The sequence below is a fragment of the Bubalus bubalis genome, chromosome 6, assembly GCF_019923935.1.
Source record: "Bubalus bubalis isolate 160015118507 breed Murrah chromosome 6, NDDB_SH_1, whole genome shotgun sequence".
NCBI lineage: Eukaryota > Metazoa > Chordata > Mammalia > Artiodactyla > Bovidae > Bubalus > Bubalus bubalis.
The window spans coordinates 43,331,804-43,354,107 of record NC_059162.1 but is presented as its reverse complement, the minus strand read 5'-3'; the positions used below and the strand labels follow the sequence as shown (position 1 = coordinate 43,354,107).

General features: G+C 37.9%; 2 protein-coding genes across 6 annotated transcripts in view; both read left to right on the top strand.

The window, feature by feature from the left end:
- SLC35A3 (solute carrier family 35 member A3) overlaps positions 1 to 7,369 on the top strand; it is a 45,219-nt gene extending 37,850 nt beyond the window's left edge. For 3 of the 4 annotated variants that reach the window (XM_025288216.3, XM_006049779.4, XM_006049781.3), the window contains one exon: positions 3,591 to 7,369. In XM_025288216.3, coding sequence (XP_025144001.1) covers positions 3,591 to 3,647 — 57 coding nt within the window. In that variant the 3' untranslated portion in view covers positions 3,648 to 7,369. The remainder of the gene's footprint in view (positions 1 to 3,590) is intronic. The other variant, XM_025288215.3, reaches the window with a different exon arrangement.
- A 14,579-nt stretch (positions 7,370 to 21,948) lies between these two features.
- The window catches only part of MFSD14A (major facilitator superfamily domain containing 14A), a 53,797-nt gene continuing 53,441 nt past the window's right edge, over positions 21,949 to 22,304 (top strand). Inside the window, exon 1 of one of the 2 annotated variants that reach the window (XM_006049785.4) lies at positions 21,949 to 22,193. In XM_006049785.4, the coding sequence (XP_006049847.1) occupies positions 22,110 to 22,193 (84 nt within the window). In that variant the 5' untranslated portion in view covers positions 21,949 to 22,109. The remainder of the gene's footprint in view (positions 22,194 to 22,304) is intronic. The other variant, XM_006049783.4, reaches the window with a different exon arrangement.

The window sequence follows — 22,304 nt, the reverse complement described above, 5'->3', positions numbered from 1 at the left end:
CTAGAAACTTGAACAGTAGGACTGGGACATGCGTGTTGAAATCTGTAATTTTTCTGAGGCATGAATTTAAAAGTGTTACTGTTTTTAGCTTGGTTTTGGAATGAATTACTTACTAGTGAGACTAATAATTAAAACCTCTATCTTAATGATGTTTTATTCCCTACCTAAACTACCTAAGGGCTTCCCAGGTGGCTCAGCAATAAAGAATCTGCCTGCCATGTAGGAGACATGGATTCAGTCCCTGGGTCGGAAGATCCCATGGAGAAGGAAATGGCAGCTCTCTCCAGTATTCTTACCTAGGAAATCCCTTAGATAGAGGACCCTAAGGGCTACAGTCCATGCATGGGGTCTCAAAAGAGACAGACATGACTTAGTGACTAAATACAACATTAAATTCCCTACCTATTAAATGGGGGAAATTACATGCTTTAATATTATTTGAGAATGTTTAGTACTTGTAGATTTTAAGGGTAACTTAAAAAGGCATACCTTAAAAAAAATTAAAACCTCATATAAGGCCAAGGTGGTAACTTTAAATCTTTGAATCATACAGGGAATAAAATAAGTAAATGAACAAGTAAACAAGCAGAGGGACAAAAGAGTAGGAGTTTTTTTAGTAAGGTGCTTACTTGCATGAGTAAATCCGTGTTTCTGAGGGAGCATGTAGAGTATGTTGGGATGAAGATAAAAGGAGAAAAGACAATGATACTGTTATTATTGAATGAATGAATGTTTTGAGAATATGCATAGGACACCAAGTTAGATGGAGGAGACAGGTTATTTTTCCTAAAATAGATAGCTAAGCCTTCCATCTTTATGTATTTTTACTTTTGTGGAAAACTTCCATTATCTAATACATGCAAAGATCTATATTCTGAATGTAATAATATATTTTCCTTTGTTATCCCCATTTCACCTACTGAAACAGTTTTTTGGTTTCTCAGTACTACCCTTGAGCCCTGTACTTGCCTTTCTAATTGTTCCTTTGGTAACCTGTCAGTTCTCACTCACTTTCTTATCCATCTTATCTACTGTCATGTCTTAACCTGTCCTCTCTATGAAGAAGTCCCAACTTCACCTTAACTCTAAATTCCTATTTTCAGCTGGCTGCTGGACATCTCTACTGATATCATATCACCAGTATTCCCTTTCCTGTTTTTAGGTGCTCATTTTTTGCTTGTTGGTGTTACCATCCTTATATTTAGACTTGCTTATTCTTTTATTTGGAGAAGGCAATGGCACCCCACTCCAGTACTTTTGCCTAGAAAATCCCATGGACGAAGGAGCCTGGTAGGCTGCAGTCCATGGGGTTGCTAGAGTTGAACACAATTGAACGACTTCACTTTCACTTTTCACTTTCATACATTGGAGAAGGAAATTGCAACCCACTCCAGTGTTCTTGCCTGGAGAATCCCAGGGACAGGGAAGCCTGGTGGGCTGTGGTCTATGAGGTTGCACAGAGTCAGACACCACTGAAGCGACTTAGCAGCAGCAGCAGCATTCTTTTATCAAAAATTTATTGTTTCCACTATGTGTCTGTCAGTGTACTAGAAGATCCTAGAGAAATAGGAATGCATGAATAAGATATGATTTTCTATCTTCAAGGAGGTCTCAGTGATCGGAGAAACAGAATAAATTATAACTATGATCAATGCAGCAATGGAAGTACATACACAATCCATTAGAAAGAGGGGGTGCACATCCTTTAAGTATTAAATTCTGGCAGCTTCTTCCTTAAAATTTTTTTCTCTCAGAACCATCTAAAACTAGCTGGATTGGGAAAGCAGGGGCTTCCTGATAGTAATAGATATTCTAGTAGATGCTGTTAGAGATATCATAGAATGGATTCCTAGAAAGTGGATCAGACAACTTTCCAACTGAGCATGTGATTTTATACAATTCCAGGTTTCTGGAAAGCTAGGAAAAGCTCATTATGATTGACCAAGAAAGTGCTCAGTCAGAGTCTAAGTAGTTAACCAAATATTCCTGTGGTAGTAATTTTCTTCAGGATACATTGCAGGAAGTATTATGTTCTCTTAATTGTCTACATATACCTGTATTCAAGGCTTTTGAAAAGTTGCCCATCTGCAGCAAGTCAACACTAGACGTATCATAACAGGTAGTGACTAAGCTCCCTATATATCCTAGGTTCTTAGAATATAATGATGAGTGAGGAACACATGGTTGAACAGAGGAGCAGAATGTAAATATCATATTATTTACTATAGTGTGATAAAGTGTTACCATAGAGTAACTTTGCTTGGGGAAGTTAGTCTTAGAGACTTTAGACCTGAGTTGTTATCAATAAGCAGTTTTCTTGGGAGGAACATTGCAGGCAGAGGAATAACATCTACAAAGACAGTGTCCTGAAAGGCATGTTGTGTTCCCTAGAGGGGGTTGGGTGGAGTGTGGGAGATAAGACTGCAAGGACTGGATTATGAAGGGCCTTTAAATCATAACTGTTAATAAAACTTTAAAAACAAGACTAATTCATATCCCTGTAATAGCACTTCAAAGAATATACACATTAAAAGTTAAAATTGATATTCTAGTTTATATTCAGTTTAAGTTCCAGTACCAGTTTCTATTCATTTCTAGTTTATAGTAAGGTATATTATATATATGTGGATAGATGAAGAAAAAAACAAGTCTTCTTGCACTTAATCTAATTTCCTTTTTTAAAGCATCCTATAAAAACTGATCTTCCCCATAGCTCAGATGGTAAAGAATCTGCTTGCAATGCAGGAGACCCGGGTTCAATCCCTGAGTTGGGAAGATCCTCCGGAGAAGGGAATGGCAGTCCACTCCAGTATTCTTGCCTGGAGAATACCATGGACAGAGGAGCCTGGTGGGCTTCAGTCTGTGGGGTTGCAAATGGTCAGACATGAATGAGCAACTAACACTACTACTATAAAAATTAGTCCTGAGTTTTATTTATTAATACCTTTGACTTTAAACTGAACTTTGGTTTGAAAAGAGTGCAGTTTTCCCTGCATATTTTCAAATTTTGTTAAAAAATCGAAATCTGTTAGTCTTCAATGTATTATAGGCAAAAAGCATACTAAAATGAAATACTTTATATACACATACATGTCTAATGGAATAACTTTGCTGTATACCCAAAACTAACAAAACGTTATAAATTAACTACAGTTTTTAAAAAAGGTTTTAAAAAAAGATGAAACACAACATTTTATACATACTTATTTTGGGAGACTACAGTATATATAGCACAGTGGATGGAAGTGCAGGTTTGGCTCTAGAGTCAGACATACCCAAGTTTGAATCCCATTTTCTGCTTCAAGCTGTGGGACTTTAAGACAATTATTTAAATTCTCTAAACTTGTTTCTTCTTATATTAACAAATGAGGGCAATGCTAGTCCTTCATAAAGTTGTTTGAGAACTAAATGAGATAATGCATGTAAAACACCCTGCTGAATATCTGGAATCTAGTAACCACTTAGTATTTGTTAGCCATGTTACTGGAACATTTTTTCCCAAATTATATTTGTGTTTTATAGTAAAGAAATATAATTTGTGTTGTTTTTAATCTGATTTTCTTTTCTTCATTTTTTCTTCATCTATTTAGTGTCTTTTTCCTTGGAGCCATCCTTGTAATAACAGCTACTTTCCTATATGGTTATGATCCCAAACCTGCAGGAAATCCCACTAAAGCATAGTGGTAATTTATCTGGTTTTTCACAGTGGTGCACTGGGAATCTCAACATTAATGCTGCACAGAGGACTTCTACAGATTCTAAGAGAAAATCATCATGCTGAATCTGATCATAATGTTCAAATGATTTGAAAATATAAAAGTTTAAGGATAAAATATACATATATGTAACAAAATGCCTATTGCATCTAAAAATCAAAACTTGAAAGTATTTCCAGGGATTAGAATAATTACTAGAGGAAATTTAAAATTTGAGTTTTTTAAAAGATATTATGTTTTTGATTGCTGCAGAAATATCCTATGCACTCTTTGAAACAGCACACAGCAAGTGTCAGACAACAATTTTGCAAATTATATATATTTAATTTTATTAAATGTTTTTTATCTTATTCTTTCTGTACAGATATATCAAATAACATGGATATTCAAAGTTTGAACATTATAATTATCTATAAAGCTGTGAAGAAATAGTATGATTTGAAAACCATTTTCACATATCTCAGATTTTTATATTTATACAGAAGATTACTAAACAAAGGATTGCTATATGTTGCAAATGTTCAAATGCATAAAAGTTGATAAAGTAACTTTCTGGGTCTGATCTGTCAGAGAAAAAAATTCATACTTAAATTTAATATAAAGAAATATACACATCTGTTTCTCCATCTAAACTTTAAGATCTTTTTAGTGCTTTGAAACTGCTGAATGCAATCCATTTGTTCCTGTGCTAGATAGTAGCCAGTGACTTTTACATTAATGGAGTTTTGTCCTTTATCTTTTAATTGTATTTCTTTTCTGTAAATTGGATAAATCCTTACTATTACTTTAAAATAAATTTCTCTCTGTGTTAATTTCCATTAAAGTTTTAAAATGTATTTTAAAGGGGTTAAATACTCATTTAATAATTTAAAATAATAATTATTGTCTAATGTCTCCATTTGGAGAATTTTAAACTATCAAAGCATATACTCTACACAACTAGAGCATTTTTAGATGACGATTTTATTCACTGATCTATAACTGATGACAAAACAACCAAATGTATAATAGTATAGACATGAATAAATTGAGACCAGAATGAGACATTCCAGATTGCCATGATATATTTTAAATGGCACTATAACTATAAATTCAGAGTGTTCAGAAGAACTTTCTAGGCCTCTCATAAACCCACCATTCCTAGGAATGTTCTGATCAAATGTCTGAGAGAGGCAACCAAATTCTGAACTCCCTTTTTGTGACCTTACAAAAGCTGCCAAGAAAGAGCCACAACTTTGCTTTACAGTAGTAGTTTATTTTCCATTTCTTTTCCATTTGATTAGCACTGGAGTTGAGATTGCAAATTACATGAGTTATGGTTCAGGGAGAGAAAATATAGCAGAAATGATCAAATGAATTGGTGGGCACATTACTTTCTAAAATTGAAATAGGAGTTTAATTTATTGTTGACTAGAGACAGAATTACCTATTGTGTATAGAAGTATTGTACTTTATTTTTTCCTTCATGCATTATGTATTTTTAAAAAGTCTCTTGTTCTAATTGTATAAAAACTGTAAAAAATAAATATTTTTATATAATTCTATTGAATTTTGTTAAAATTTGGCTGAAAATACTATGTTACAATCTGTTGGCTAGTCTTGGCTAATTAGGACTGGCTGTGTTACTTTGCTGAGGCAAACCTAGTCTCAACAAGACACAGGCCTAATATATTCCATACAGAGTTTTTTAAAATGCTTAAAATTACAAAGTATTTTTACATTAATTTGCTGGTAATTCCAAATTGGTACCAAGCAAACTTTCTGGAACTCTGACTTACATTTTTCAGTGACTACTTTTTAGAGTATTTATTAAATAACTTTACTACAATTTGAGAATGGTGTTTTTAAACTATAACAACATTCACATTTACATTTACTACTTAATGCTAAGAGAAATCTAAAACCTGTAATGCAGAGAATTCAAGACTAAATATAAAGATTTATGTTCAGCTTACACTGAAGTGTTGGGTACTTATGTATTAATCTGGTATGCATTCATCATTAATTGTGAATTCAAGTTTAGTCTCTCCCAATTTTAACACTTCAAAAAATGATACAAGCAAATTATTGGACATCAGACATGTTATAGTAGTAGTATATTTTCAGATTCCCAAAAATAACACAATTTTCAAGATTCCCTCCAAAGTTTATAAAATGTAGTCAAGAGTTTGGAGAATGAGCAAAATAGTCTAATATATTCTCAAAGCAAACTTTTATTAGACAAGCATAATTTATATGTTGCTTTTCTAGTAGGTTGGAATAGAGAATTGGTTGTATAGTCTATAGTTTTTGATTCATAAAGAAATAACCATATTTGAAACAGTGGACCTGTGTCCTAGATCACGTCATATGTACACATAATGCCATTTTCTTCTGTGTGTGGTGTGTGTTTTGATGACCTCCAAAAGCCTTATTATGTCAACCTTCTATAATGATGATTCCTTGATTATTTAAATTCTTATACTTTTTAAAGTTTACATTTATCTCTCAACAACTTTGTTCATTTTAAAGAAACGTGCTAATGCGTGGGAGAAGAGTGCCAGTTGATAGTTCTACAAAACTTTAAAACTATGGTATTTTGGAAGAAAAGCTTGAAATGCAACATATAGATGTAATCAACACAGTAATATTACCAATTCTTTAATAAGTGATTTTTAGAGAAGTCATAGACTACTTTTACAGTGGAAAATGTAATTTAGACATGCAAAACTTGAATGTTTACATCAATTTATATTGAAGGTCACAGTTTCGTAGAAGGAAAGGTGATTTGAGATTTAATCTATAGTCCAAGGAGACAGAATCTGAGTGGAAACTAATAGACTTTGTGCTTAGTAGACCTAGTGTAATAAGAGTATTTGTAAGAACTGATAAACTTTTCCTACATATCAGATTATTAAACTTTAACATGTCATTGTATAGTCACTCATCTGAGTTTTGTATTTAAAAACAGGGTTTAGCATCACTCATTGTATTTACGCATTCATTGTTATAATATTTAATTACATGTGAATGTATGCTCTACATGATAAAAAGTTTATAAAAGTTATTTATGCTATATTGAAAGTCATCTTAAGAATCTCCCAGATATGTAGCATATTTAAAGTACTTATAGGACCAAAGAAAAAGCACCTTTATCAAAATCTGGTCCTGTGTGCCTTGCTTTACCAAATACCTGGCTTTTCTTGAGGATATTACTGTAATTCACAATTTTGAACACATAGGCAAAATTAGGATGTTTTAAGAATAACTATAATTCAGTATTTTCATTGTTTCAACAGTTGCTATTTAAATTCATTATCTAACAGAATATTGAAATAGGTATATTGTATAAATATCAGTAAATAGAATTTATTTAAAGAAATTATGGTACCATTGCTCCATCATTGAACTTTTGAAACTTTAACAATTGTATATAACTCTCATTTTGATTTTTTTCTTATTATAAGATATAATTTACTGTGATTTTTAAAATATTTTTTAAATGATTTGGATTCTGAATTTGTCATTATATGTATTTCATTTGTTTAAAAAGATTCTTCTGGGTTTGGGGTTGTGATTTGTATATTTAAATCTTTTATGGACATAATTCAAAGGAATGTATAAATTGGTCTTTTGTTTAAATGGCTTTTTAATTGATAAATTTCTCTTTGTCATTTTTTGGTATCCAGTTATTTTCTATTCTCTAGATTTCTGAAAATAGATTAAAATGACTCCCTGAGGCCTTTCCTACCTCTCTGGTTACCTTCCTTTTTACTATGCTCTTCCTTTTTACTTTGCTCTAGTGTGAAAGACTGGATCTTATTTAAACTAGTTAGAATTTCTCTACCTGTATGATTATAACAGTCTAAAACTTTTTGCTTTAAACAAATTGTCTCTTTTGATAGCGTCAAAGTTAAGAGATTACAGTAATTGGTATATGTTTTCTTCATAATTTATTTTTTTGGCTGTGTTGCATGGCTTGCAGGATCTCAGTTCCCCAACCAGGGATCAAACCTATGCCTCCTGCAATGGAAGTGTGGAGTTCTAACTACATGAGAAGCACCAACTGAAAATCTTTATATTTGTACTGGAATACTTCTGTTGAAAGTATATCAAAATTCTTGAATCCTGTGCTAATGCAAATATGTTTCATAATCTAAATCTTATAGATACCACTGCTATTCGGCAGATTCAGATAGTGACCAGTAGTAGTAATCATAATTGTCTTTATTGTTCTTAAAGAGAATTTTTTCCAAAGCAGGATTGATTACCTACACATTCTAGAAGAGAAAATATCAGAGGAAATAAACTGACCTCAAATCCCGAAGATTTTAAATTCTACTATTGTAGAGCATCTTGGTGACTATAAATTCAGAGGTTTCCCAAATTCACCTAGGTCCAATAATTCACTGGAAAGACAGAACTCACTGAAAGCTATTATATTCACAATCATAGTTATTCCAGAGAAAGGATACAAATTAGAACCAGCCAAAGGAAGAGAACACTGGACAGATATAAGGAGGGGTCTAAATTCTAGTCATCCTTTCCAATTGTCCATTCCTGGTGAAGCCTTGGACGATGTTGTATATATACTCCAAGCTAAAATCTATGATACTCCGTGCAGAGTACTGCCAACTGGGAAAATTCACCCATGCTTTGGTTTTCATATTTTTACCAAAGTTTTATTTTATTTTTAAATTTTATTTTATTTTTAAACTTTACATAACTGTATTAGTTTTGCCAAATATCAAAATGAATCCACCACAGGTATACATGTGTTTCCCATCCTGAACCCTCCTCCCTCCTCCCTCCCCATTCCATCCCTCTGGGTCATCCCAGTGCACCAGCCCCAAGCATCCAGTATCGTGCATCGAACCTGGACTGGCAACTCATTTCATACATAATATTTTACATGTTTCAATGCCATTCTCCCAAATCTCCCCACCCTCTCCCTCTCCCACAGAGTCCATAAGACTGTTCTATACATCAGTGTCTCTTTTGCTGTCTCGTACACAGGGTTATTGTTACCATCTTTCTAAATTCCATATATATGCGTTAGTATACTGTATTGGTGTTTTTCTTTCTGGCTTACTTCACTCTGTATAATTTATTATTTGGCATGCTTGATTAATTCTTTGATCACATAGTTGAACTCACTCTCCAGCCCTGATTCTGCCTGGAGAACTAGCAGACCTCAGATACCAGGGTCTCATGTTAGCATAAATTAGCTCGTGTAATTTGAGGAGCCCAACATGAATAATAAAGACACTTCTCCTACTGGGACCTCCTGAGGATGTAGGCCAGAACTTTTTTGGGGTAAGACCAGATTCCTTAACATTCATCACTAATATACATTTTTCTGAATTGATGAGAATGACACAGGCAATGACAATTGTTTATAGAGATTGTGCATGCTGCATGCTAAGTCTCTTCAGTGATGTCTGACTCTTGCAACCCTGTGGACTGTAGCCTACCAGGCTCCTCTGTTCGTGAGATTCTCCAGGCAAGAATACTGGAGTGGGTTGCCATGCCCTCCTCCAAGCGTTCCTCCCAACCCAGCAATTGAACCTGTGTTTCTCATATCTCCTGCAGTGGTAGGTGGGTTCTTTACCATGAGCTCCACCTGCGAAGCCCATAAAGACTTACACACGTCATTTTTAATTTCAGATATTTTGTCAGATGCTTCTGAACATACGACTGAAGGGTAGAAAAACAATCAGATACAGTACTAAGTAGCACTTGTATTTTTTATTTAGTTTTCAGTTCTGATGTTTAATGACAATTTTATTAAATGTTGGGATAATTAAAAGACATTAAAAATTTGTAAATTTAACCTATGCTGTATATTTATGTACAGTTTTGAGCTAATTTTATTTATATATTTATTTTTAAGATCTAATTGGCTTTTTTGGCAATTGAACTGAACAGCATCCCATCTAGCAACTAGAAGGGTGTTTCCTGAGCTAATTTTAAATTACCATTAGGCATCACTACTCTGAGGAGGAGTTCATAGAATAAAATTGGTATCAGTTGCTAGTATGGCTCATAATAGACCTTCACTGTTAACTGATAGCTCCACATTTCCAGTCATCCTTTACTGGTGTTAAGTATCAAACCTCATTAGATCTAACCAGGTTTTTTCATTTTTGCATTTATTTATGTTTACTTATTTAGGGTCTCTGATATGTTAAAATAACTTCTTTAAAATGAACAGTAATGATATTCCTTTGAAAATAGTTTACCTGAGATACACACTTTCATCTTTTTTTTTAAATTAAACTCACTAAGGATTTAAAAGAATAATGAATGCTGTTACAGTGTTTTGGGGTAATCTGAAAATGCACTCTTGTTAAGATGTATTTTAAACATAGAGTATTAAAAGGTTTAATTAAATGTGTTAAATCAGACTTCACTTAAATATTTTAAACAAAATGTCGATGTGGGTTTATGTGTTTGCTGTTTCTTAAAAGACATTGTATATACAAAAACACAATTTCTAATAATTGGGGATTTAAGTTTTCTCCTTAGGCTGAAGTTTTATTATGTTTCATTTTACTTTATTCTGCTTGGATAGTAAATACAGCCATTAAAAATTAAGCGCTTTTTTCTAATATATGCAAGGTGCTTCAATACATTTTAAATATTATAACAACAGTAATGTTTCTTGGGTGATGATAGGATTACAGAAAATAAGGTGAGTTTATGCTTCATTTTATGACTTTTAAAATACTGCTGTGAATTCTAAAACTTTAAGGTCTCAAGCTTACTTTGGATGTTTTATAGTCTTCCCTAAGAATCTGCCTGTCAATGCAGGAGAAGCAGGTGCGATCCCTGGGTTGGGAAAATCTCCTGGAGAGAGAAATGGCAACCCACTCCAGTATACTTGCCTGAAGAATCCCATGGACAGAAGAGCCTAGTAGGCTGCAAAAGAGTCGGACATAACTTACTGACTAAACAACAACTCTCTCTCTCTCTCTCTCTCTCTCTCTCTCTCTCTCTCTCTCTCTCTATATATATATATATATATATATATACACACACACACACACACAATGCCCCAAATTTCCATTACTTTGTATCCGTTACCTTTTTGTTGTTCATCAGTCGCTACTAAGTCATGTCCAACTCTGCAACCCTGTGGATTACAGTGCACCAGGCTTCCCTGTCCTTCACCATCTCCTGGAGTTCGCTCAAATTCATGTGTCCATTGAGTCAGTGATGCTGATGCTATCTAACCATCTCATCCTCTGCCACTCTCTTCTTTTGCCTTCAATCTTCCCCAGTATTGGGTCACAAAGAGTCAGACATGACTGAGCGACTTCACTTTTCCCAGCATCAGGGTCTTTTCCAATGAGTTGGCTCTTCGCATCAGGTGGCCAAAGTATAGAAGTTTCAGCATCAGTCCTTCCAGTGAATATTCATGGTTGATTTCCTTTAGAATTGACTAGTTTGATCTCCTTTCTGTCCAAGGGACTTTCAAGAGTCTTCTCCAGCACCAGTTCAAAAGCATCAATTCTTTGGCACTCAGCCTTCTTTATGGTCCAACTCTCACATCCATACATGACTACTGGAAAAACCATAGCTTTGACTATACAGGCTTTTGTCAGAAAAGTGATGTCTCTGCTTTTTAATATGCTGTCTAGGTTTGTCATAGCTTTTCTTCAAAATAGCAATCAAATTTTAATTTCATGGCTGCATCACCAGCCACAGTGATTTTGGAGCCCAAGAAAATAAAATCTGTCACTGCTTCCACTTTTTCACATTTTATTTGCCATGAAGTGATGGGACCAGATGCCATGATCTTAGTTTTTTGAATGTTGAGTTTTAATACAGCTTTTTCACTCTCTTTCACTTTCATCAAGAGGCTCTTTAGTTTCTCTTTGCTTTCTGTCATTAAAGTGAAGTGAAGTCGCTCAGTCGTGTCTGACTCTTTGCGACCCCATGGACTGTAGCCTACCAGGCTCCTCCGTCCTTGGGATTCTCCAGGCAAGAGTACTAGAGTGGGTTGCCATTTCCTTCCCCAGGGGAATCTTCCCGACCCAGGGATTGAACTCGGGTCTCCCGCGTTCCAGGCAGACTCTTTAACCAGGGAAGCCCCTCTGTCATTAGAGTGGTATCAACTGCATATTTGAGGTTGTTGATATTTCTCTGGGCAATCTTGATTCCAGTTTGTGATTCATCCAGCACAGCATTTCGCACGATGTACTCTGCATATAAGTTAAATAAGTAGGGTGACAATATACAGCCTTGTCTTACTCCTTTCCCAATTTTGAACCAGTCTGTTGTTCCATATAAGGTTCTAACTGTTGCTTCTTAACTAGCATACAGGCTTCTCAGGAGGCAGATAAGGTGGTCTGGTATTCCCATCTCTTGAGGAATTTTCCACAATTTGTTGTGATCCACAGTCAAAGGGTTTCAGGCTGTCACTAGTCAGTGAAGCAGAAGTTTTTGTGGAATTTCCTTGCTTTCTCTGATCCAGTGGATGTTGGCAATTTGATATCTCGTTTCTCTGCCTTTTCTAAAGCTAACTTGTACATCTGAAAGTTCTTACTTCACATACTGCTGAATCCTAACTTGAAGGATTTTGAGTATAACCTTTGAGCATGTGAAATGAGTGCAAATGTATGGTAGTTGAGCATTCTTTGGCATTGTGTTTCTTTGGGATTGGCATGAAAACTGACCTTTTCCAGTCCTGTGGTCACTGCTATTTTCCAAATTTGCTGACATACTGAGTGCAGCACTTTCACAGCATCATGTTTTACGATTTTAAATAGCTCAACTGGAATTCCATCACCTCCACTAGGTTTTGAACCCCGGTATTCTGCATTGCAGGCAAATTCTTTACCATCTAAGCCACCAGTGAAGCCCTGGGTTATCTTTAGGCACTCACAAAGTAAGCATTGTTAAAGACCTTTTTTTTTTTTCCTATTTAAATTTTCATTCTGCTGCTGCTGCTGCTGCTGCTGCTGCTGCTAAGTCGCTTCAGTAGTGGCCGACTCTGTGCGACCCCATAGATGGAAGCCCATCAGGCTCCCCCGTCCCTGGGATTCTCCAGGCAAGAACACTGGAGTGGGTTGCCATTTCCTTCTCCAACACGTGAAAGTGAAGTCGCTCAGTTGTGTCTGACTCCTAGTGAGCCCACTCCTAGCGAGCCCGTGGACTGCAGCCTACCAGGCTCCTCCGTCCATGGGATTTGCCAGGCAAAGAGTACTGGAGTGGGGTGCCATTGCCTTCTCTGAAATTTTCGTCCACTTCTCATTAAAAAATAATGTTTGAGTATATAAAAGTTGAAATAATGGTTATGCCCATTTGCCTTCCACCTGAACTCAACAATTATTAACATTTTGCATACTAGCATTATCAGGACACTTTACTCCTAAAATAAGGACATTTTTTCTAATTAAATTCAATCCCATTGTCACACTTAAGAAAATTTAAATTGTACCATCTATATTCATATTCAGATATTTCCAATTGTCTCAGAAATGAACTTTTATAGGGTTTTTCTTGTTGTGATCTATTCAATTAAGGTTCATACTTTCTATTTGATTGTCTCTTTTAGCCTGGAAGAGACTTCCTCATACCCTGATGGCTTTTTTTCCCCTGTCGTGACTTTTTGAATAATCTATTACTTGACATTATCCTTGATCTGTCTATATACTTGATTTGTTTTCTTTATTTGCATTTCCTTTGAACTGGAAGTCTATAGGTTTGATTAAATTCAGGTTAAATGTTTTTTGAAAGCATTTCATGGATTATCTTATAGGTTTTATATTGTATCATATCAGAAGACACGCAATTCTGGATTGTCTCATTATTGATGATAATTGTTCAGTTAAGATTATGACTAACAGATCTTTCCATTGTAAAGATCATTTTTCTCCCTTTAGTAATAGTATTCTTTAGGGTAATATTTTGGCACCATGAGAATGTTCTTTTTTCTAACATCCTTTTATTTAATGTCTCTAGCATCAACTGATGATCTTAATTGAATCGTTTATCACATTGAGGTGCAAAATGATGGTTTAAAATTTTTAATTCTCTAATTTTCTTTTACATTTACTAGTTTGTTCTCTATTTTAAAAAGACTATTTTCCCTCCTTCCTTTTTCCCAAAGTCCTCTCTCTCTTTTTTTCAAGAATCAGTGTTTTTGTTCTTCAATGTATTATAGTCAGTTACATCATAGTTCTTTTTGATGTTCCTATTGTGAGCCAGTAGCCAGTGTAAGTCACTGTAAACTAGCTTCTGTATCTTTTAGACATGACCGCATTAGTCTTTGAATTTCCTTTCTTCAGGTATAACAACATGTCCCAGACGTGCCTCGTACTCGTCATGTTCCCAACCTGGGGAATATCTATTCCTTTTCAGGGGAAATGAAATTTTAACTCCCATTTGCTTCTGGGCCATATTTCAGTGGGCATAGCTAGGAGATAACATTTTTAAGAATTCATAAATTCAAATTGATGTTTACAATTAAAATTAAGCATTACAGGCTTTTTTTATTATTTTATATTTTCCTCTCTTTTCTCTTGCAGTGAAAATAATGGTTTTGAGTAAAAATGTATTTCTTTGTGCTGTATGCTGTGCTTAGTTACTCAGTTGTGTCTGACTCTTTGTGACCCCATGGACTGTAGACGTCTAGGTTCCTCTGTCCATGGGATTCTTCAGACAAGAATACTGGAATGGATAGCCATTCCCTTCACCAGGGGAATTTTCCCAACCCAGGAATTGAACCGGGGTCCCCTGCATTTCAGACAGATTCTTTACTGCTGAGCTACCAGGGAAGCCCATAATTGCTTATATGCTTTACTTATAGCTTATGTTTCAGCACTACAATAGCAGTATTACTAATGGTAAACATACAAAATAAAATTTAAGATCTCTGCAGTTCTCTGTCCTTAGAACAATAGCCCACTAAGAAAGTGTAGTCAGAGTACAGCGTTCAAAAGTTAATGGAAATTACTCTTTTCTCTACATAGTTATGTTATCAATGTGATATAACTAATTTCATTTGTTTTTGTTTGTATTCAATTTTGTATTTGTTTCAAATTTTTATGGTTTTTGAATGTGAAGCATTTACATGGCTCAAAGTTAAATTATGTAAAAAGTACACTCAGAGTAACCTAGCTGTCAGGCCTATGCTTCTACTCCATTCCTAACCACCTCTTATAGGTAATTATTTTCATTAGTTGCTAGTTTATCTTTCCTGTGTTTCTTTTTAAAAAAATAAATGAGTGTATATATTGCTGTATTTACTGTTTCTTTCACTATGTGGAGTGTTCCTTGCTTTTAAAATTTCTTTTTATCTTTAGAACATAAAATGTTTTTATGTTCTAATGGTTTACATTTATATTGATAACATTTTATGTAATGCTGTAAAAGACCCCTTTTTGCTTTTCCAAGCTTCTACTATTGTTTGTCATCCTGTGTATTTATTTTTTTGGCCACACCACAGAACATGTGAGATCTTAGTTCCCCAACCAGGGATGGAACTCAAGCCCCCTGCAATGGAAGGTGGAGACTTAACCACCAGACCACCGGCAGACCCTTTGCTGTTTTAGATGATATGCTTTGACTCCCATGTAATTGCCTTTGTGACAACCAACAAACTTATTCTACTCCTTTCTCCCATCTTCCCATATTTATTTAGTTGCCTTATTTCTATTTGAAATTTTTAGAACATAAAACATTTACACACTATTTTCTCATCCTAGTTTGTGTATTTGTTATAAAATTCAATAGTATACCAATATACTTTATAAATATATTTAATGTAATTAAACATATTTAAGTACATTTAATACTCTTCAATACTTTAGCCAAGGCTCCCAAATCAACTCTTTGAAACTGAATGAAGCTTTGCTAGTTAAGTACTCAAGGAGGGCTTGTAAGTATAATATTCCTCAGGTTCTAGCATGTTTAAACTTTCTAGAGCCTAGACACTCTTAAGTATAGCTTGACATACTATAAGATCTTTGGCTCACACTATGTTTCCTTGAGTTTTTTTTAAATGTTCCATTGTTGTGTTGCTTGGTGTTATTTTCAAGAAGTCTGGCACCATTTGATTTTTTTTCCCCCCTTTGGAAAAAAATGCTTTTGTTTGTTGTGGTGGTTTTCCTGGAGGCCCAAGTAATTTTTTCCATGTCATTTTCTGATCCTTTTTTCTCTCTTTTTCTTCATAGCTGATTGTATTCCTCTCCTCCATATTTCTTACTTTCATGTTTTTAGAAACCCTGTAATTTAGGTTTCACATTTTGCATGATTTTATTTTTTCAGTATATTGCCTGAGTTTGCTCAAGTCTCATCTTCCTATTGAATTTTTAACTCAGTTCTTTCACATCTGCAATGTGAAAGATTATTTAATGATATTTAATTCATATTGGAGTGATATACATACTTTTCCTCTGTTTCATATTTTCTAGAGGGTAGTATTTTCTATTAACTGAAAAGTTGTCATTTTCTGTTTGTTTTTTGTTTTTGTTTTTTTTTTTAAAGAATAGGCTTTTATGGGGTGGGGCTTTGGTGGCTTTTTTTGTTCTTGATGAAACAGGATTTTCTTAAGTCAGCAAGAGCAGGTAGTTCTACAGAAGCGAGGTGACTGTTTCATAGTTAAGGAGGCCCTCTTCTGTTCACATGACAAAATGCAATTTCTTTAATACAGGGCACATTTAGAGAGTTGGAGAAGGAAATTGCAACCCACTCCAGTATTCTTTCCTAGAGAATCCCATGGACAGAGGAGCCTGGTACTCTACAGTCCATGGGGTTGCAAAGAGTCTGAGCAACTTCACTTTCACTTTACTTCACTTTTTTGACTTCACTTTCACTTTAGGGGGTTGGATTCTGTAACACAATCTTGTTTCTTTAGGAATATTTAGATGCAGCCACTTGCTGTTCTTTACCAGGGATTTCTCTCATGAAAGGGTCTAAGGAACTTTCCAAAAATAGGTTTTTGCCTGTTTTCAAGTCTGATTCTTGACTTTCCAATTAATTTTGGGAACTTTAATATCCTTTCAAATCATTCCTTTTTGCATATGTTAGCTAATGCTAGTTTCTGCTATCACCAGAGAACCCTAACTGACATGTCAACCTCTCAATGTAAAGTCTGAATCTTCTTGACCCAAATCACATATAAAGCCACAAGAATTATATATTCACAGTAAGTCTGGTAGAACAAGACTCATCTCTCATGTTGACTATTGCAGCTCTTCTAGCTCAATGCCCGGGACATTCTGACAGTGTGTGTTAAATTTTATTGCCTTTTTTTTTTAACAACAGCACTTACTACAATTTGAAATTATCTTCCTTTTGTGTTTGTTTTATAGCCTGTCCCCCAGTATAATTAAGCTCTATGCAGATAAATACCATGTCATTCATCGATGTATCTCCAGTGTCTAGTAAAAGAGTGACAGAGGTACTCAAATATTTTTTGAATGACTGAACCAGTTCTTAGGATGATAAAACTGGTACAGCTGGATGAAGGATGATTTTAATAAAGAGTAACCACAAAAAACATGGTCTTACCAGGCTTCTTCATTCATCCAAAACAAGCTCCTAGGTATTTAAATTATGAAATCTATCTCATCTTACTTTCTCTAAAGTTTCATGTCAATTTCCATAAGAGAACATTTTAAAACAAATGTTGAGTTTACTTATTGTAGTAACACATAACTTGAATAATCAAGCTAAAATGCCTTTCTTCTTCCTTCCATGGAAATTGATTTGCTTTCCATTTCTAGTCAGTTATTAAAATAGAAAGGAAAATTCAATCAAATTTAAGCTTACAGAAAAGTTGCAATAATAGTACCAACAACGCACATTCCCTTTACCCTGTGTATTAGTTATCTATAGCAGTGGACCAAATTACCCCAAGGTTTAGTGGCTTAAAACAAGTACTTTTTTATCTTACAGTTTCTGAGAGTCAGGAAACTGAGTGGCTAAGCTGGGTGGTCCTAGCTCAGGGTTTCCTGAAGTCAGTCAGGATGCTGGCAGGGGTTCTTATTGTTCTGTCACTCAGTCGTGTCTAACTCTTTGTGACCCCATGGACTGCAGCATGCCAGGCTTCCCTGTCCTTCACAGTCTCCTGGAGTTTGCTCAGACTCATGTCCATTGAGTCAGTGATGCCATGCAGCCATCTCATCTTCTGCCACCATGTTCTCCTGTCCTCAACCGTTCCCAGTATCAGGGTCTTTTCCAGTGAGTCGGCTCTTCACATCAGGTGGCTAAGGTATTGCAGCTGCAGCTTCAGCTTCAGCATCAGTCCTTTTATTGGATATTTAGGGTTGATTTCCTTTAGGACTGACTGGCAGGGGCTGCTGTCAGTCAAAGCCTTGATCAGGAATGGAGGACTGGCTCCAAGATGACTCAGTCACGTATCTGTTGATAGGGGGCCTCAGTTCCTGGACACCAGGATGTCCCTACAGGCTGCTTAAGTGTCTTCATGACATGGCAGCTGGTTTCCACTAAACCTGTGTTCTGAGTGAATGAAAAAGAGAGAGCTAGCAGGAAGATCGGAGAAGGCAATGGCACCCCACTCCAGTACTCTTACCTGGAAAATCCCATGGATGGAGGAGTCTGGTAGGCTGCAGTCCATGGGGTTGCTAAGAGTTGTACACAGCTGAGCGACTTCACTTTCACTTTTCACTTTCATGCATTGGAGAAGGAAATGGCAACCCACTCCAGTGTTCTTGCATGGAGAATCCCAGGGACGGCAGAGCCTGGTGGGCTGCCGTCTATGGGGTCGCACAGAGTCGGACACGACTGAAGCGACTTAGCAGCAGCAGCAGCAGGAAGATGCAGAGCCTTTTATGACCTAAGTATTACTTTGCCGACAAAGGTTCATCTAGTCAAAGCTATGGTTTTTCCAGTAGTCAAATGTATGGATGTGAGAATTGGACCATAAAGTTGAGCACAGAATTGATGCTTTTGGAACTGTGGTGTTGGACAAGACACGAGATTCCCTTGGACTGTAAGGAGATCAAGCCAGTCAATGGTAAAATAAACTCCTACGCATCAGTCAGTTCAGTTCAGTTCAGTCCCTCAGTCGTGTCCAACTCTTTGCGACCCCATGAATCACAGCATGCCAGGCCTCCCTGTCCATCACCAACTCCTGGAGTTCACTCAGACTCACGTCCATCGAGTCAGTGATGCCATCCAGCCATCTCATCCTCTGTCGTCCCCTTCTCCTCCTGCCCCCAATCCCTCCCAGCATCAGAGTCTTTTCCAATGAGTCAGCTCTTCGCATGAGGTGGCCAAAGTCCTGGAGTTTCAGCTTTAGCATCATTCCTTCCAAAGAAATCCCAGGGCTAATCTCCTTCAGAATGGACTGGTTGTTTCTCCTTGCAGTCCAAGGGACTCTTAAGAGTATTCTCCAACACCACAGTTCAAAAGCATCAATTCTTTGGTGCTCAGCCTTCTTCACAGTCCAACTCTCACATCCATACATGACCACTGGAAAAACCATAGCCTTGACTAGACGGACCTTTGTTGGCAAAGTAATGTCTCTGCTTTTGAATATGCTATCTAGGTTGGTCATAACTTCCCTTCCAAGGAGTAAGCGTCTTTTAATTTCATGGCTGCAGTCACCATCTGCAGTGATTTTGGAGCCCCAAAAAATAAAGTCTGACACTGTTTCCACTGTTTCCCCATCTATTTCCCATGAAGTGGTGGGACCAGATGCCATGATCTTCGTTTTCTGAATGTTGAGCTTTAAGCCAACTTTTTCACTCTCCACTTTCACTTTCATCAAGAGGCTTTTTAGTTCCTCTTCACTTTCTGCCATAAGGATGGTGTCATCTGCATATCTGAGGTTATTGATGTTTCTCCCATTGATCTTGATTCCAGCTTGTGCTTCTTCCAGCCCAGCGTTTCTCATTATGTACTCTGCATAGACGTTAAATAAGCAGGGTGACAATATACAGCCTTGACGTACTCCTTTTCCTATTTGGAACCAGTCTGTTTTTCCATGTCCAGTTCTAACTGTTGCTTCCTGACCTGCATATAGGTTTCTTAAGAGGCAGGTCAGGCGGTCTGGTATTCCCATCTCTTTCAGAATTTTCCACAGTTTATTGTGATCCACACAGTCAAAGGCTTTGGCATAGTCAATAAAGCAGAAATAGGTGTTTTTTTGGAACTCTCTTGCTTTTTCCATGAGCCAGTGGATGTTTACAATTTGATCTCTGGTTCCTCTGCCTTTTCTAAAACCAGCTTGAACATCTGGCAGTTCACAGTTCATGTATTGCTGAAGCCTGGCTTCGAGAATTTTGAGCATTACTTTACTAGCGTGTGAGATGAGTGCAATTGTGTGGTAGTTTGAACATTCTTTGGCATTGCCTTTCTTTGGGATTGGAATGAAAACTGACCTTTTCCAGTCCTGTGGCCACTGCTGAGTTTTCCAAATTTGCTGGTATAGACCTCCTTATATATACACACGTTAGGAACTATTTAATAGTTAGGAACTATTTAAGAGTAGGTAGCATGCATCCCACTCCAGTACTCTTACCTGGAAAATCCCATGGGCAGAGGAGCCTGGTAGGCTGCAGTCCATGTGTTCGATAAGAGTTGGACACGACTGAGCGACTTCACTTTCAGTTTTCACTTTCATGCCTTGGAGAAGGAAATGGCAACCCACTCCAGTGTTCTTGCCTGGAGAATCCCAGGGATGGGGGAGCCTGGTGGGCTGCCGTCTATGGGGTTGCACAGAGTCGGATACGACTGAAGTGACTTAGCAGCAGCAGCAGCATGCATCACCGGGCTTCCCAGGTGGCACTAGTGGTAAAGAACTCACCTGCCTGTGCAGAAGACATGAGACCCAGGATCGATCAATGGATCCGAAGATTCCCTGGAGGCATGACAGCCCACCTCTGTATTCTTGCCTGGAGAATCTCATGGACAGAGGAGCCTGTGGGACTACAGTCCATAGGGTCTCAAAGAGCCAGACGACTAAAGCGACTTAGCACGCACACACGCAGCATAGCATGCATCACCTTCCTTCACTCGTTAAGACTTCAGTGTATATTTAAGGAAAAGAATATTCTTTTATATAACAGTTGGAGAAGACTTGAGAGTCCCTTGGACTGTAAGGAGATCCAACCAGTCCATTCTAAAGGAGATCAGCCCTGGGATTTCTTTGGAAGGAATCATGCTAAAGCTGAAACTCCAGTACTTTGGCCACCTCATGCAAAGAGCTGACTCATTGGAAAAGACTCTGATGCTGGGAGGGATTGGGGGCAGGAGGAGAAGGGGACGACAGAGGATGAGATGGCTTGATGGCATCACTGACTCGATGGACGTAGTCTAAGTGAACTCCGGGAGTTGGTGATGGACAGGGAGGCCTGGCGTGCTGCGATTCATGGGGTCGCAAACAGTCGGACACGACTGAGCGACTGATCTGATCTGATCTGACAGTCATCACAATCAAATTTAACATCGTGATACTTTAATCTGAAGTCCATAGTCCACTTGTGACAGCTATCCTTTTTCGCAATTTCTCAAATTGATTTTTAAACAATCGGGTAAAACAAGTAGTGGGCTACAAAGGGTGCGCTCAGTTCAGTTCAGTCGTTCAGTCGTGTCTGACTCTTTGCGACCCCACGGACTGCAGCACGCCAGGCTTCCCTGTTCATCACCAACTCCCGGAGTTTACTCAAACTCATGTCCATTGAGTCGGTGATGCCATCCTACCATCTCATCCTCTGTCGTCCCCTTCTCCTCCCTAGGTTCTATCAGTTTTTACTGGCAGGGAATAAAGAAAAGGTCCCATCTGGGGCCAGGGTGCTGCTGGAAACAGGCTTGCTTCAGTAGAGCTCCTGGTATCCCTCAGCCGCCGCCCGTGGCACCCAAATGAAAACTCATTTTATCTCCACTCTTTCAGTTACCCACAATTTATGGAAAACGATTTCAACGTCTCCTTCGGTTCCAGTGTTGGTCACAGCGGGAGTCAGCCCTGATAGCTGAGGACGCCTGGTTGAAATTCCAGTATAACTGTATATCCAGCAGTATTTCCTCGAGCATTTAACATTCAGAAACTTAAACTCTTCCTCGGTTAAGGGCTCTATCACGGCCCCCAGCGCCCAGGGTTGCGGTGAGGCCTGAACGAGTGAAGGGCACAGGGCTCCCTACACAGGCAGCCCGCCCGCAGGTGGCCCCTTCCGCGCGCCGCCCGCTTCCCTCCCGGCCTCCCTCCCAGCACCGACCGCCCGGCGGCCGAGCAGGCGGGGCGCGTCACGTGGGCGGGGCGGGGCGCACTTGTCGGCCGATCGCACGATGTGACGCGCCGCCGGAGGCAGGCCGGGCCCTCAAGATGGCGGCGGGTGCCCCGAGCGGCTCGGCCCGGCAGTAGTAGCGGGACGGCACTCGCCGCTGGGGCCGGCCGCCCCGGGAGTGGCTGCAGCAGCACCAGGAATCGAGGATGGTAAAATGACCCAGGGGAAGAAGAAGAAAAGGGCCGCGAACCGCAGTATCATGCTGGCCAAAAAGATCATCATTAAGGACGGAGGCACGGTGAGCTGGGGTATCAAGCCGGGGAGTGTCGGGCCGAATCTCTTTCTGCTCCCGACGCGGCCGTCTGCAGTCGCCCCTGACTGCCCCACCGCTCCCGGGGGGCCGGTATCT